Source organism: Esox lucius, chromosome 11 (assembly GCF_011004845.1).
Source record: "Esox lucius isolate fEsoLuc1 chromosome 11, fEsoLuc1.pri, whole genome shotgun sequence".
Lineage (NCBI taxonomy): Eukaryota > Metazoa > Chordata > Actinopteri > Esociformes > Esocidae > Esox > Esox lucius.
Genome location: NC_047579.1, coordinates 25,108,198 through 25,122,130, shown reverse-complemented (window position 1 = coordinate 25,122,130; position 13,933 = coordinate 25,108,198). Strand labels below are relative to the sequence as shown.

At 49.3% G+C, this 13,933-nt stretch overlaps 1 protein-coding gene and 1 long non-coding RNA gene across 6 annotated transcripts; one reads left to right on the top strand and one right to left on the bottom strand.

Moving 5' to 3' along the window:
- The first annotated feature begins 281 nt into the window (after positions 1-281).
- On the top strand, positions 282-13,896 carry recql5 (RecQ helicase-like 5). 3 transcript variants are annotated; one of them, XM_010874046.4, is made up of 18 exons: positions 282-521; positions 751-872; positions 1,002-1,514; positions 1,649-1,745; positions 1,865-2,139; positions 2,321-2,403; positions 7,359-7,580; positions 7,849-7,951; positions 8,487-8,523; positions 8,665-8,723; positions 9,418-9,491; positions 9,625-9,718; positions 9,853-10,011; positions 10,286-10,920; positions 11,010-11,055; positions 11,165-11,392; positions 11,498-11,570; positions 13,009-13,896. In XM_010874046.4, exons 1-18 carry the CDS (start codon positions 428-430, stop codon positions 13,179-13,181), a joined length of 3,087 nt encoding a protein of 1,028 aa, XP_010872348.2. In that variant the 5' UTR covers positions 282-427; the 3' UTR covers positions 13,182-13,896. The 3 variants fall into 3 exon arrangements, with proteins under 3 accessions (XP_010872348.2, XP_010872347.2, XP_010872349.2); XM_010874045.3 differs by having other exon boundaries at positions 283-521; positions 9,622-9,718; positions 13,009-13,862; XM_010874047.3 differs by lacking the exon at positions 751-872 and having other exon boundaries at positions 283-521; positions 9,622-9,718; positions 13,009-13,862.
- LOC105012901 lies at positions 2,409-8,309 on the bottom strand. 3 transcript variants are annotated; one of them, XR_002197480.2, is made up of 4 exons: positions 8,091-8,309; positions 5,627-5,771; positions 3,676-3,861; positions 2,409-3,421 (listed from the first exon to the last, which is right to left on the bottom strand). It is a non-coding gene; the product is annotated as an uncharacterized LOC105012901 (long non-coding RNA). The 3 variants fall into 3 exon arrangements; XR_828200.4 differs by lacking the exon at positions 8,091-8,309 and adding an exon at positions 6,602-6,750; XR_828201.4 differs by lacking the exon at positions 8,091-8,309 and adding an exon at positions 6,016-6,048.
- Positions 13,897-13,933: the final 37 nt, after the last annotated feature.

The following is a 13,933-nucleotide window of genomic DNA, read 5'->3' as shown; positions in this document are numbered from 1 at the left end:
TTCTATCAGAAGTTTCCAGAACGTTAAAAGAGTAGTGAACGCATGTCTGGTCATAATACAAGTATGTTAAATTGTACGTCCCTGAATCTAGAAACCCTAATTAAACGAAGATCTGACCTGGACCCTAGGTGTTAAGCACAGCGAACCCAACTCTTATTGGCTAATAAAACAAAGGTGTGTACCCTTTGATCCAATCAGGTGTCTTGAATGTTTTGCAAAAAACATGAACATTTATTTTGGTGGTGAACATATAGTTGACATGTAATACAAAAAGTAAATTATAAAACTTAGATAAACGTGTCAGACTTGAAGGATTCATTAGTGAATATATAGCACGTTATTATTTCCAGACAGCCATGATGTCATCGATACGCGACGACTAGAGCTTGAATGAAGTTTGTTGTGAAATTGGAAGTGTTTCAGAGAGATGACTTCCATTGAAAAAGCGTTAAAAACCCATTTTGGGTTCGAAAAGTTCAGATCGCAGAAGCAGGAGGATGCTGTTAAAGCAGTTGTTAAGGGTGAGCTTTACGGATAATGACAACTTCTCTGTTTCGGCTCTGGCTAATCCAAATATATCTTTTTGGGCTAATCTTAGCCAGCCGCTAGCTAACCAGATTAGACATGGTCCCCAGTCTATTGACTGCGGGCTGCTGTCTAACGTTAGCATTATCAGTTGCTGTCTCGTAAAGGATTTCATGACTAATGCGGCCCGTAATGGTAATCGTGTAAATGACTCCTTGTGTGCAGGTGACAAGGATGTGTTTGTGTGCATGCCCACCGGGTCAGGGAAGTCCCTCTGCTACCAGCTCCCTGCAGTGTTGGCGAAGGGCATTACTTTGGTCATATCCCCTCTTATCGCTCTCATCCAGGTCACTCTCTTCTTTAGTCTTCTGTTGTATGATTGTCCCTGATTAACTGGGTGATTATCACACTGGTTGACCTATCCTTGACATACTAGCTGGCTGAGATTGTATTCCCGTTCTCCATGTCCCCCTCAGGACCAGGTGGAACACCTAAGGGACCTTAACATCCCTGCGTGCTCCATCAACTCCAAGCTCCCACCGGGGGAACGCAGTCTGATCCTGGCCGACCTGCAGAGTGAGAGCCCCAGGCTGAAGCTGCTCTACATCACCCCAGAGATGGTGGCCTCCCATAGCTTCCAGCCCTGCCTGACTGGCTTGCTATCCCGCAGCCTCCTCTCCTACCTCGCTGTGGACGAGGCCCACTGTGTCTCCCAGTGGGGCCACGACTTCAGACCCGACTACCTAAAACTGGGTGATCTGCGCGCACGCTTGCCCGGGGTGCCTTGCGTCGCCCTGACGGCCACGGCGCCCCAGAGGGTGAGGGAGGACATAGCCAAATCCCTGAGGCTGCACTCGCCGCTCTCCTTCGCCACGCCCGTGTTCCGCAGTAACCTGTGCTACGATGTGGTGTACAGGGAGCTCCTGGAGGACCCCTACGGGCATTTGCACGCCTTCATCCGGGAGGCTCTCAGCCTCGGAGACGGACAGGTTGGCAGTGTAGATACCCAGTTATCCTCTCTTCCTACTGTGTGCTCTCTGTGTGAAGGCTGTCTCTAAAGGGCGTGGCGTTCGACTGGGCACGGTGCTTCGCCCGGGATGGTTATCAGTGTGTCTCTCTTCAGGGTTGTGGGATCGTGTACTGTCGAACCAGAGAATGCTGTGAGACGGTGGCTTACCAGCTGACCAGGCAGGGAGTCGCGGCCAAGCCGTACCACGCAGGTGACGAGGCGTTGCTCGAGGGGTTAAATGGTGACAGGGCATGCCCGTGGGAACACTGAGCATGTTACTGTGTTGGTTGTCAAGACGCGACCCCTGACCTTTACCCGTGGCTCGCGCAGGGTTGAAGGCGGGAGATCGCACCCAGGCTCAGACGGAGTGGATGCAGGGGAAGGTGCTGGTCATCGTGGCCACCGTCAGCTTCGGCATGGGAGTGGACAAAGCTAACGTCCGTTTCGTGGCCCACTGGAACCTGGCCAAGTCACTGGCCAGCTACTACCAGGAGTCAGGGCGCGCGGGGAGAGACGGGCTGCCCTCCTCCTGCCGGACGTATTACTCCCCCAGGGACAGGGAGCAGTTGAACTTCCTCATCCGCAAGGAAGTGGCTCGCAAACAGGTGAGGACGGGAGCCCGCTGCCGACCTACCTTACAGGCTGGTTTTGGGAGCGTGATGTTGCGGTGCTGTGAATGTATGGGGATGGGAGTCCCCTGGCCTTTACACTGCACCGTTATAAGGCTGTGGTGTTTGGTGTTTGTTTATGCAATGTTAAGTGAGTGACTGAGGGACTCGTTTGCAGGCAAAGCGTGGCTCGGAGAAAGATCAGGACAAGGCTTCCATCAAAGACTTCGAGGCCATGGTGTACTTCTGTGAGCAAGAGGGGTGAGTCAATTTATTTGTAATCTTTATTTAGCCAGTCAAGACAATTAAACATTTCTCATGATGGTAAGAGGAAAAATGCCTCCTGTGGAGCGAGGATGACTGCCATATGACAAAAACCTTTTATTTCATGCAAGAGAGATACAAAAGCATTTTGCACTATTCAAGGCAGGCTACAAAAAATATCTATTTGTATTCAAAAGTACATAAGGTAGCAACGTCATATTGTTTACATGTCACGGTGTGTGTCTTAATGCAATGCTTCTTTGCTGCAGTTCCGTGTCCGTACAGCAGAGGGCAGGCACGCTCCTCTGAATCTCACCAGTCATTTGCTTGGTTTTGTTGATCACACGGCAGAGGTCCTTTTAGACAATAGAAATGTGGAAACACTGAAAGGGGTTTGGCAAGATGTCTCCGTTAAATGAGAAGGGTTCTTTCCACATGTCTATTCCCTGAGTCAGTGGCAGAGGTGTAGCTGACACCCACATATCCGACAGACATCGTCTTCTCTCGTGTGCATCCTTCAGATGTTGTACTTTTTGCAATGTGTGCAGTTGTTTGTGCTATTTGATGTGTGTGTGTGTGTGTGTTTATGTCCCCCATCTGGGTTCTTTGTGTAAGAACCCAGCCTTGTGCTTTCCTTCTTCATGGTCAAACACCGTATTTTTGGCCTGCAGAGCTCATGGTTGCCCCACGGAATGTTGATACTGCTGTCATGCTGCTTCTCTGGGAGGCTTCGTTCGAGTCTGTAATGTACAGAGGTCTGTGTTTCTAAGGCTGTATTCCTTTTCTAGAGTCACTTCACACCCTCCGCAGGGACGCCTGTATATTGGATGCCCAGAGTGTCTCAGAGGGTTTCGGGTTTACACTGCGGCATTGGTCCTGCCTGCTTTTGGCTCTCCTTATGGTTAAGGGTGGTGGGGACCTTCTCGGGTCAGCTGACTCTGAGCGTCCTTGGTTCTGGTCCGGCCGCAGCAACAGCAGGTCACACAGGTCATCAACAGCATGCCCAGGAAGACCACTAGAAAGGGGAACACCATTTACCACACAGCCACCGGCAGTCTACTGGACGTTGTAGTTACGTTGTAAATACGTTTATATCCTGACAGGATGACGGTGCTCTAAAGCGATATGAAAAATGTTGGAGTTTCATCCGTTACGGGATGTGCACCAACGCTGAACCACACGGTCAGGCCTGTCAGTGTGTCAGATGGGAGGTGTAGAGGGGAGGTGTAGAGGGGAGGTGTAGGGGGGAGGTGTAGGGTAGGATCTCACGAATAAAGAGGATGAGGACACAGAAGGCCCCTATCTCCAGAGGACTGGCGGTGGGAAGACCCTGCAGCTTGCTCCAGATCTTCTCTAGCAGGGACAGGACCTCCCTCCCGGCGTCGGCCATGTCACGGGCCCAGTGAGGCTGGTGGGTCTGGCTGTAGGCTCTTCGATGGGCCCACTTGGCTTCACCTGGAGTGTGAAGGTGCAAATGAACAGACACCGAGTCATGGAAGATGGATTATTAACGGTGTATCATTGTTGCCGTGTATTATTGTAATTAGTCGAGGCTTGGTTCATCTCCCGCGATGGACTGAGCGGTCAACAAGTCAGAGATGTCACTGAATATGCAGAATATGTGACTTTAATGGTACATGACCCGCCGTGATGCGTTCATCCTTGTGTATTTAGGTGCCAGTGTGCTGTTATAATGAGTCTCCTCCTGTAACGAAGAGGACCGAGAGACTGTTTTAATCTGGGTGTTGCTTATTGATGTCTCGTGGTTTTTCTGGTCCAGTGGGATTGGGTGTGTGCATCTTCCAGAGAACCCAGGCTAACACGTCCCCAGGCTACTGGGCGCACATGAGCCTGGCACAACAAACAATTATAGTCTGCCGTTAGGGAGTGACGGTATCGCTGTATGGGAAGGAGCTTACTGAGTCCACTATATTTGGATTTAAGGCAAATCAGAGTACTGTGAGGCGTGGCCCCAAACTGAGACTTGTCAGTTCGCTGTCAGGACCGCTCCAGTGCACTGTTTTCCTCAGCTCAGCTGTCCCACAACGACCTCAGCTGTCGCACAACGACCTCAGCTGTCGCACAACGACCTCAGCTGTCCCACAACGACCTCAGCTGTCCCACAACGACCTCAGCTGTCCCACAACGACCTCAGCTGTCCCACAACGACCTCAGCTGTCCCACAACGACCTCAGTTGTCCCACAACGCTCTCAGCAGTCCCTCAATGTTATTCACTAATTAAGGCCAAGTTTGTCGCATTGTTCCACAGGATCTATGTTTTTGTGCTGTCTGCCTGTTTTGTGTTAATGTGGGTTAGCTCATCATCATCTATTCCTGCTGTGGGAATTTGTGTAGTAACTTTAGTCCACTTTTCAAAGTTGCTTCATGTTCTCTCTCTCACTCTCTCTCTCTCTCTCTCTCTCTCACATTCTCTTTCACTGCCTGCCTCGCTCTCTCTCTATTTCAAGGGCAGAATTAACTTGGTTGGGTGTGTTTAAGTTATTTTCTGTCTTCCTATGCATGTTTGAGAAGGCTAATATGTGTTGCTAGAGCTATGTATGTTCCATAATAACCCTTGATGGCAGTTGATTGGGACGATGGTTCTTGTTGCCAAGTCAAGATTAAAGTGACGGCCCGGTGTTTCCAAATCTAAGTAAAGTGCGTAATATGACTTGAAATGGTTTTCCTGAAAAGAAAAAGGAAATTCAGCTCTGTGAGAAGCAGCTCTCTACATTTTAATGTTGTTAACGTACGACAACCCCAAAATGGAGTGGGCGTGTACCGATCATAAAACATATTAAAGTGAGCAGACTGCTGATTGGCCTGGTCGTTCTTCTCTCGTCCACTGATTGGCCGACTGATCTCCCCAGGTAGAGGTTCACCAGCTGGTATAGTGCATTACCAGTCTTCTTCAACCAGTCTCAATCTCAGGTTTCATGAATGGAAGCAGTGATTGGAGAGCCAACCTTCCCACAGTATTAAAGCTGAGCTACATATCCAGCTGTCAGATACGTCCCGAGGATGATGAAGACGTGCTGACAGGAGGCTTTCCGTGTTCACACAGCCCCACTGTAGGCACGGACGAAATACACTCACGACGACTACAACTACATCTCACTGTTCACATGCTTTTAGTTAGTCTAGACAGTTGACACACACACACTCACACACACACACAAAATCACTTATTTTGGAGTAACAGGTCCATGGACATCTTACCTGAGCCAGCAGGGAGTGTGAGTTCCCACTGTGCCTGGGAGCCTGCAGTGAGACAGGGTAATGTCCTCAGGATTAGGGTTAGCAGAGATAAGTCCTCCGATTAGCAGGAGATGACCCAACCTCGACCACGGCTGTCCGCTCTCTTCTGTTTCAGAAGGAAAACAAAGAACAGGCTTGAAACGATCTTCCCCGGCTGTCATTGGCTTGCTTTCCCCTCCCTCTCTCCCTCCCTCCCTCCCTCCCCACTTCCCCTTCTGTGTTTCTCTCTCTCCGCCGTCTCCTTTGGTCTACACTCTTTCTCTCTCTCTGCCCCTCTCGCCTTTTCTTCTTTCTGTAATGTTGCTGTGTTTGGAGTCAGTGGAAAGGCGGCCCTGTTTATGCCTATGTACAGAGGACTCCTGTTGGGGCTGCTGTCTGCCCGGTGTGTATTAATATAGGCCATGTCATCATCTACAGCCAGCAGCCTCAGCGGATGAGGAGGATATCTACATCCTCCAGTCTACTTTTTTGAAGACTGTCGCTTCACGGCCTCACTCTCTCTTTCTCACACTCTTTCTCTTGCCCAATCTTTCTCGCTCTCTCGCTCTCACTCTCGCTCTGTTTACTGTTCTGTTGCTCCCCTCCATGCCGCTCATGGATCACCACAGAGTCTGACTTTCCATTTCACGGTAGGCAGGGCTGGTGTGTTATGGAAGTGGCTTGCTCAGTGTTCCCCCAAGAGATGTGCATGCATATATTATATAATGGCGTGTGTTGATGTAAAGAGGCAGTTGTTGTTATGTAAAAGTGGAACTCCAGTGCTACAAAGACAGAAACAACCTTCACATAAGTTAAAATCCATTTAAAGTGTCCTGTCTGTTTTGGAATCATCGTCAGGCTCATTCAGTTGCTCGTGACAAATCTCGCAAAAATCAATTTTGTTTTGTTGCTCTGCCCTGGCGAAGCAACAGGCTTCTACGGAATCCCATTACTCACACGCTAGTCATTCCTTCCCATCAGTCCAGTTTGTCGGAAGAGAAGGGTGTGGTAGGTGCATGTGTGTCAGCGGTAGTTTTCACCAGGGTCGTCTCTCTAACAAGGCTCACAACCTCAGGCCACCTCCTCCAAATTGTTAACTGTTAACTAAATGGAGGCACAGCCCTTAAAGACCTACTCATCTCCTCACATCTAGATCGATACACTCACTGTAACCAGGAATGATCGCGTGAACTCTAAATCCACGTAGGTTCTGTTCTCAGTGCTTCTATCCCATTGTCTTATATGGCACATTGATGGCCAGTCGAGGGTGACCTTGTTTGATCACACACACGTGCACACACCCATTGATTGTGTAATGGCCGACCTGTTACACAACAGAGGTTACAGTATTTGTCAATAAAGGTCCTCTGTCAGTTGCCTCTGACCCAATCATTGCGTAATCGCTCCTCTCTGCAGCGTCAAGCTGTCTCACGGACGCCTCGTCTGTAGTAGGATTCTTCCTCCTTTCATCAGTTCCTCCTCCCGCCCCGCACCCCTCGTCCACCCACACGGCAGACACGGATAACGGTGGCTCGTAGGGTTTGTGAAGGAACGCTAGGCCACATTCCCTGTCAATGTGATGTGTGTGTACACATGGGGGTGTTTTGTGTGATGCCTTGGCAACAGCATATTGGTAAAGATGTGTGTTTCAGGAAGAGACCTCTGGCACGTGTAAGAGCGTGTTTGTGTGTGTGTGTGTGTGTCTATCTCTCAGCTGCCGCCATGCCACCATCTCTAAGTTTTTCGGGGACCGGAAGCCCGAGTGCGACGCCGCCTGTGACTACTGTCAGGACCCCAAGGCGGTCCGGGCCCAGCTGGAGAAGGCGGCCACCCTCTGCACCAAGACCGGAGCAGCTCAGAGCGCGCAGCCCCGGGGCCCGTTCGGGTTCGACAGGGACCTCTACGCGGGGGGGAGGAAAGGCTACGGATTTGAGAGGTCAGCAATGCCTGCATCTTGTTTGTCCGGTGGGGCGTGGGGGGGGCATTATGTTTCCATGCCAACAGCAAAGTAAACGGAGTGGTTTCCATGCTAGCGTTGTTGTTTTGTAGCTGAAGAGCTCCATGTTTTAAAGCATTAGGAAATTCCAAACAGACAGATCCCCTGAATGCAGTAGGCCAGTCAGTAAGTCAGTCAGTCAGTCAGTCTGGTCATAATAAAGAGATCATTGTCATTTTGAGGACTGTCGCCATGTCATTGCTCTCAGGCATGATGAGGAGGGCTGGGAAAGCGGAGACGATGGCGATGGATCTGAGCTCAGGAGGAAGGAGTTCGGAGATCTCTTCAAGAAACAAATGAGCCTGCGCAAGGTGAATTGTCACCCTCCGTGCACACGCGTGCGCACACAGCCTTACTTTCATAAGTAGAGAGACAGAGACACACGCACACACTTCATCCTTCGACACACCACTACTGAGCATTCTCCTGTTAGGGCTTCAGTAAACAGACCTTTGTGAAACTCCCTCTACATCTGTTTCCCAGCTGCGGCCAGCCAGTCCGTCTGCCAGGAAGGCCGTTTCTGGGGGCCCGTGTAAAGGCACCGTGTAGCCAATGTCTTCCACATGTGAAGTTAGAACAACCCAAAAGTACTGCCGTCAGAACAGTTCCCCCCAGGCCCCCCCCCAACACGTACTCATTTTATACTACACACACCGACAAGCCAAATGTGTGCTGAGTTGATCCGCACTGTTCAGGCTGTTTCTTGTGAGTCTCTGCCAGAAACAGCTTGGGGCTTGGACCAGTAACAGCTAGGTGAGAGGTGCCCACGCCAAGGGTCCCGCTATAAAACGGTGAACGTGTTTGAGGGTGACTGTTGTTCCTCTTTTCTGTCGTCGTCCCCTCTAGGTGTCTGAGGGCCGCAGAGAGTCCTTCCTTGCTCCAGGTGGGTCTTCCGGTAGCGTTGTATTAGTGTAGATTCAGGTGATTGGCGCATGGGAGTCCTTTGGGTGACGCGCGACCCGGGATACTGACTCCAGGACTACTACACGCTGATCGGCTCTGTTTTATTCTACTGTGCCCCCAGATGACGGCTGTCCGCTAAAAGAGGCCAGCAGCCAGAAGATTCCCAGACTTACTGTGAAGGTACAACAATGGGAAAGAAACGTACACACATACTCACACAGTGAGCGCAGGGAAAGTAGTATTCCAGTTCGCATTCTTTTGGTTATTAGTTCACATGTCCTGGATAATTCAGTGTCTCCACCAACATAACCTCTTGTGAAATAGTATTGTTTACTCTGGGGAGTTGTCGTTTCCACCCTCTGGTCTGAATAAAAGGCTGCAGGATTCCAGCCCATTGCCGTTTCAAAACACTCATTCTATATCTCCCACTGTCTCTCGTCTCTCAGTACTATTATATTTCACACCATGAAGTCTAGTGGCTAGTTTACATGACATGTACTCTTCCCCACCCTAATACAGAAGTTGTTTCTCCGGTCTTTCTCATTGGTAAACAGATTAATTGCTAAAAGGGGGAGTAGCAGCGCCTCACTGTGGTCCATCGGAGTATTACAGGAAAACGGTTTCAATGTAAAGTTTAAGGCTTGTATGTTATTTTTAATGGTGTATGACTGAAGTTGCCAGTGTTAAAGCATGCTTTCATAAAGCATGTTAAAGCACATCATACAAAGTTAATACATCTTCCCTTTTTAAAACTTTTTTACAAGAGGTAGTAAGAGGTGTCAATAACTAAGAATTTGTTCTTAATCAACTTGCCTGGTTAAATAAAAGTAAAATTGATTTTTAAAATAAAAACTGTGCCTCAACTATTTTCCAGGCCCGGGAACACTGTCTGGCCCTGCTACAGGAGGCTCTAACCAACCACCAGGTGGCAGCAGCGGGCACATGCAGGTTTCAGGCACCACTAATGCTCTTAAAATGCCAAGTCACTGATGCCACTGGGTCCTGGGACAACTGAACTGACATTCAGATTCCTCCTCCTTTTCTCTCTCCTTCCTCCCGCCATGCCACAATCCCCTAGCAGGTCAGACAGGCTTTCCTTGGCGGTGGATATTGAACATGAGGTCTTCAAGAGCACTAAGTCTTCCAACCTGTACAAAGCGGCCGTCCTGAAGAGGGTGAGTACTTCCTGGCTGCTGATTTATTTTACAAAAGAAAATACACTGGAAGTCAGTTTGTGTATTGAACCCTATGGAAGGTATTTTTTCTGAATCTGATCTGTCACTAATATAACATGGCTCCTGTTCCTAAGGTATCAGAGATGAAGAAAGCAGCGTGTGTAGAGGGAGCCAGCAGCTCCACTGAGGCCACAGAGACGACCAAGACTGAATCCAATGATGAGGCAGCCTCCTCCTCATCCTCCATGCCTGAGGAGCAGCAGGGCTTCACTCCCGCCTCCCAGATCTACTCAGTAAGGCCCAACCAAAATAGTCCTTCAGCTTCACCTGCTTTAAACAAAACTTCAGTACTGATCTGTCTCCCTGTCCTCCCCCCTTCTGTCTCCCTGTCCTCCCTGTCCTCCCCCCTCTGTCTCCCTGTCCTCCCCCCTCTGTCTCCCTGTCCTCCCCCCTCTGTCTCCCTGTCCTCCCCCCACTGTCTCCCTGTCCTCCCCCCACTGTCTCCCTGTCCTCCCCCATCTGTCTCCCTGTCCTCCCCCTCTGTCTCCCTGTCTTTCTCTCCTCCAGCTGAAGCGTAAGAGGATAGGAGCCGGTCTAAGGGGCTCCTCCAACCCCTTCCAGACAGCCAGTGAGTTACTGAGGGCCTCCAAATGTGAGGACCCCACCACAGGGACGGATCCAGGGGCCAACAGAAGGATACTGAGTGGTGGGTTCCACCCTGATGGCCTGGCAGGGTCTGGGGAGTCAGGCAGAGAGGAGGAGCAAAGGAGGCCCGGATGCAGCGAACCAACCATCACGTCCTCCATCAGAGATAAAGCCAGTGCAGTTGCTGCTTCCCTAAGCAGTCCCACCAAACCCAGAGGCAAGGCCTTGACCAAGAAGCAGCAGAAGCTAGCGGAGGCTGCTAAGATTTCCCGCAACATTGCCCAGTACTTTGGGAAGAAACCCAGTGAAAACCTTCCAGAGGTGAAGATGAAGAACCATGACGTGTCTTCTCAGGTCCTGTCTCCCACGTCACCCCCTATTCAGGACAACACACCGGCTGCTGTCTCCGTGGACACCATCCTTATGGATACTAGTCCCATGGAAAACATATCCATGGAACCTGTCCCTACACACTACAACCCCAGGGAAATCATCAAGTTGGACGATGTTGACGAGGTTAATGAGGAAGCTCGATTTGTCCTGGAGCCGGCCCCAGAGTAAGATCTCCTTAAGATGAAGTGTAGATAAAGACTTTGGTTGGATTTATTCTTCTTCCTCTCTCTCTTAACTTCTTTCTTCTTCACAGGCAAAACACCCACAACAACAAGACCAAATTGCTGCTAAAACAAAGGGTATGGAGATGAAGATTACATGGTATTATTTTGGTGTCCGATTTAAAATGTAACTGTGACATAATTTTTAACGTGTGTGTGTATGTGTGTGTGTGTGTGTGTGGGTCAGCTATCTGAGGACTGTGAAGAGAGAGAGGCCCTCCCCCCAACAAAGCGGACCTGCTCCCACTCAGACAGTAAGAAGAGAGTGACCTTTAACCCCAGAGTTCAGGAGACTGTACTGGAGCCAGGGAGCCCCAGCAAAGCCCCCCCCAAGCCTGTGTCTCTAAAGGAGGTGGCTGACATTGTGGTGCGCTGTCTGGATCCTTTCTACACCCAGGGGAAGTTTTCCACCAAGGTAGGCTTGTAGGAGAAGAGGCATAAGTAATGAGGATGTTTCGTTCTTCGTCTGTCACATTAACGTCCCAAAATTCCATCGGTGAAATCTTTCTTGTCATTACAGGAGCTGTTCAAGTCATTTGCCCGCTACTTGTCTCATCTACTAGCAGAGGGGAGGAATAGAGGAAGAGGTCAAGGTGAGGAAGACAAACACGTGTGTCTGGCAGCAAACTAAACATTTATTATAAAACAATTTGGGGGGTATTTTCCTCCCTACAAATTTTGTGATGTTCAGTTCCCTATGGCCCTATTTTGTGATGTTCAGTTCCCTATGGCCCTATAAGCAGTAGGATGAATTATGTGGTGTACAGAAACATCTCATCTGTTCAGATCCAGCGAGACGTGTCAACTGATTGGACGTAAAAACCAGACATACTGATTTTGGTCAGGGGGGTCCATGGAATACGTTTGTTTGTTACACAACAGAGGAAAATGTTCTTAACCATAGTGTTCCAAAGCTAAGGGAGTGAATACTATTATTCACACAACATGTAAAGGGCTAGACCCTCCAGTGGCCTCTTCCCGGCGAATGCGCAGTGACATACTCTTTATGAGTGCAGTGGAATCCTGTGACGAACCCTCCAGTGGCCTCTTCCGGCGAATGCGCAGTGACATACTCTTTATGAGTGCAGTGGAATCCTGTGACGAACCCTCCAGTGGCCTCTTCCGGCGAATGCGCAGTGACATACTCTTTATGAGTGCAGTGGAATCCTGTGACGCACCCTCCAGTGGCCACTTCCGGCAAATGCGCAGTGACATACTCTTAATGAGTGCAGTGGAATCCTGTGACGCACCCTCCAGTGGCCTCTTCCGGCGAATGCGCAGTGACATACTCTTTATGAGTGCAGTGGAATCCTGTGACGCACCCTCCAGTGGCCTCTTCCGGCGAATGCGCAGTGACATACTCTCTATGAGTGCAGTTGAATCCTGTGACGCACCCTCCAGTGGCCTCTTCCGGCGAATGCGCAGTGACACACTCTCTATGAGTGCAGTTGAATCCTGTGACCTTCACAAAGGTCTTGTTAAGTTTTCGTCATCAACACAGGACAATAGAAGAAGCAAGTAGGCAGGGCCGAAGGCCTGGTTTAAACTTTGGAATTGGTTTGTTTAGCCGTGCTCTGCTGAAGGCAGTGAAGAGCGTACACTGTATTCATCCTGGGTTCTGGTTATGACTCCCGTCAGCGTGCATCAAGGCTTGTTCTAAGACATGCAATCGTTTTTTCTCAAGATTGATGTCATTCTGAAATGAGACTATAAAAAGGGTTGTAGCAGTAGCTCACCCACTGGAAATATAAACTGCATCGTTGTGTTATTAATCAATGCACCGAGACGGCGGTGACCACTGGCAGCACGAGGGCCTTTAATCCTGTTGATATATTCAGTGGCTGTTTTAAAAGCATTCAGTGAAGGGACGATTTAGCTGACGACTAGATTATCCATTTCTGAAATACACCCAAATGATGGCAACGAGAGGTGCAATTTTAGGCGGGCGTGTCTTGAGGTGTGTATGTGTGTGTGTGTGTGTGTGTGTACATGCTTTTCTAATAATGACCTACAGTGTATTTGTGTCCACAGTAAAAATGCAGGCCAGATCTCTGATAAAGAAGTTCTTCAGCAGCGTGAAGCGCTGTGAAAGCGAGGCGGACTGGAAGCACCTGAAGGGACCCCCCAGCGCTAAAATCAGTGAACACAGAGGAACGGGGGGAGGAACAACGGATGAGAAGTTGGAGGATAACCAGGAAGTGTGATCCCTTCTTCCATCCATTCTCCAACATATGCCCGTCATTCCTTACACGTTTGCAAAACCAAGATACTGAGCCATGATAGGTTGGCTGCGAAGCTGTCTCAACCCCAGGCTCATACTGCCTCGGCGCGGAGAACCAGTGTTACGGAGCAGTTGAACGTTTACTGTGTAAAGCACGCCAGTGCTGCTGGGAAACAGTTAGTCATCCCTGGTCAACTCCAAACAGTGGTGGCTTTCAGTTGGATGTTGAGCAGCATGTGACCCAGACATGGATGCTATTGGTCAGGCCAGGCCAAACCCCTCTGCTGCTATGATACACCCTGGTCTGTCATTCTATCTGACTGATCAAAACCACTAACACTGTTCTTGATTTATGTTAGAGCTGTCGTTTAATGTATTTTTGTTTTTGTTAGAATGACTGTTATTTGGTTTTATGAAGTTGTCACTACTAAGAGGAGAGCTTGAGTCTGTGCTGGTTCTGATTGGGTGCCTTTTTAAATAGATATCCAAAGAACGCTTGATACACAATTGGGCAGTACACTGTCATCACACAATGATGCCCCAAAACACCCTGCCAGCACACAAGATGCCCCAAAACATCCTGCCATTATACAAAGTACTGTTTGCTCCTTGTGAGACCTGTTTAGAATAAAATCTTGAATAATGAAATTTGTGGTGACAGACCGCTTATTGTTAGTTTATGAAGTGGCCCATGGGTTTTATACAATTAGTAGAAGTGGGAGGAATGTTTAATGG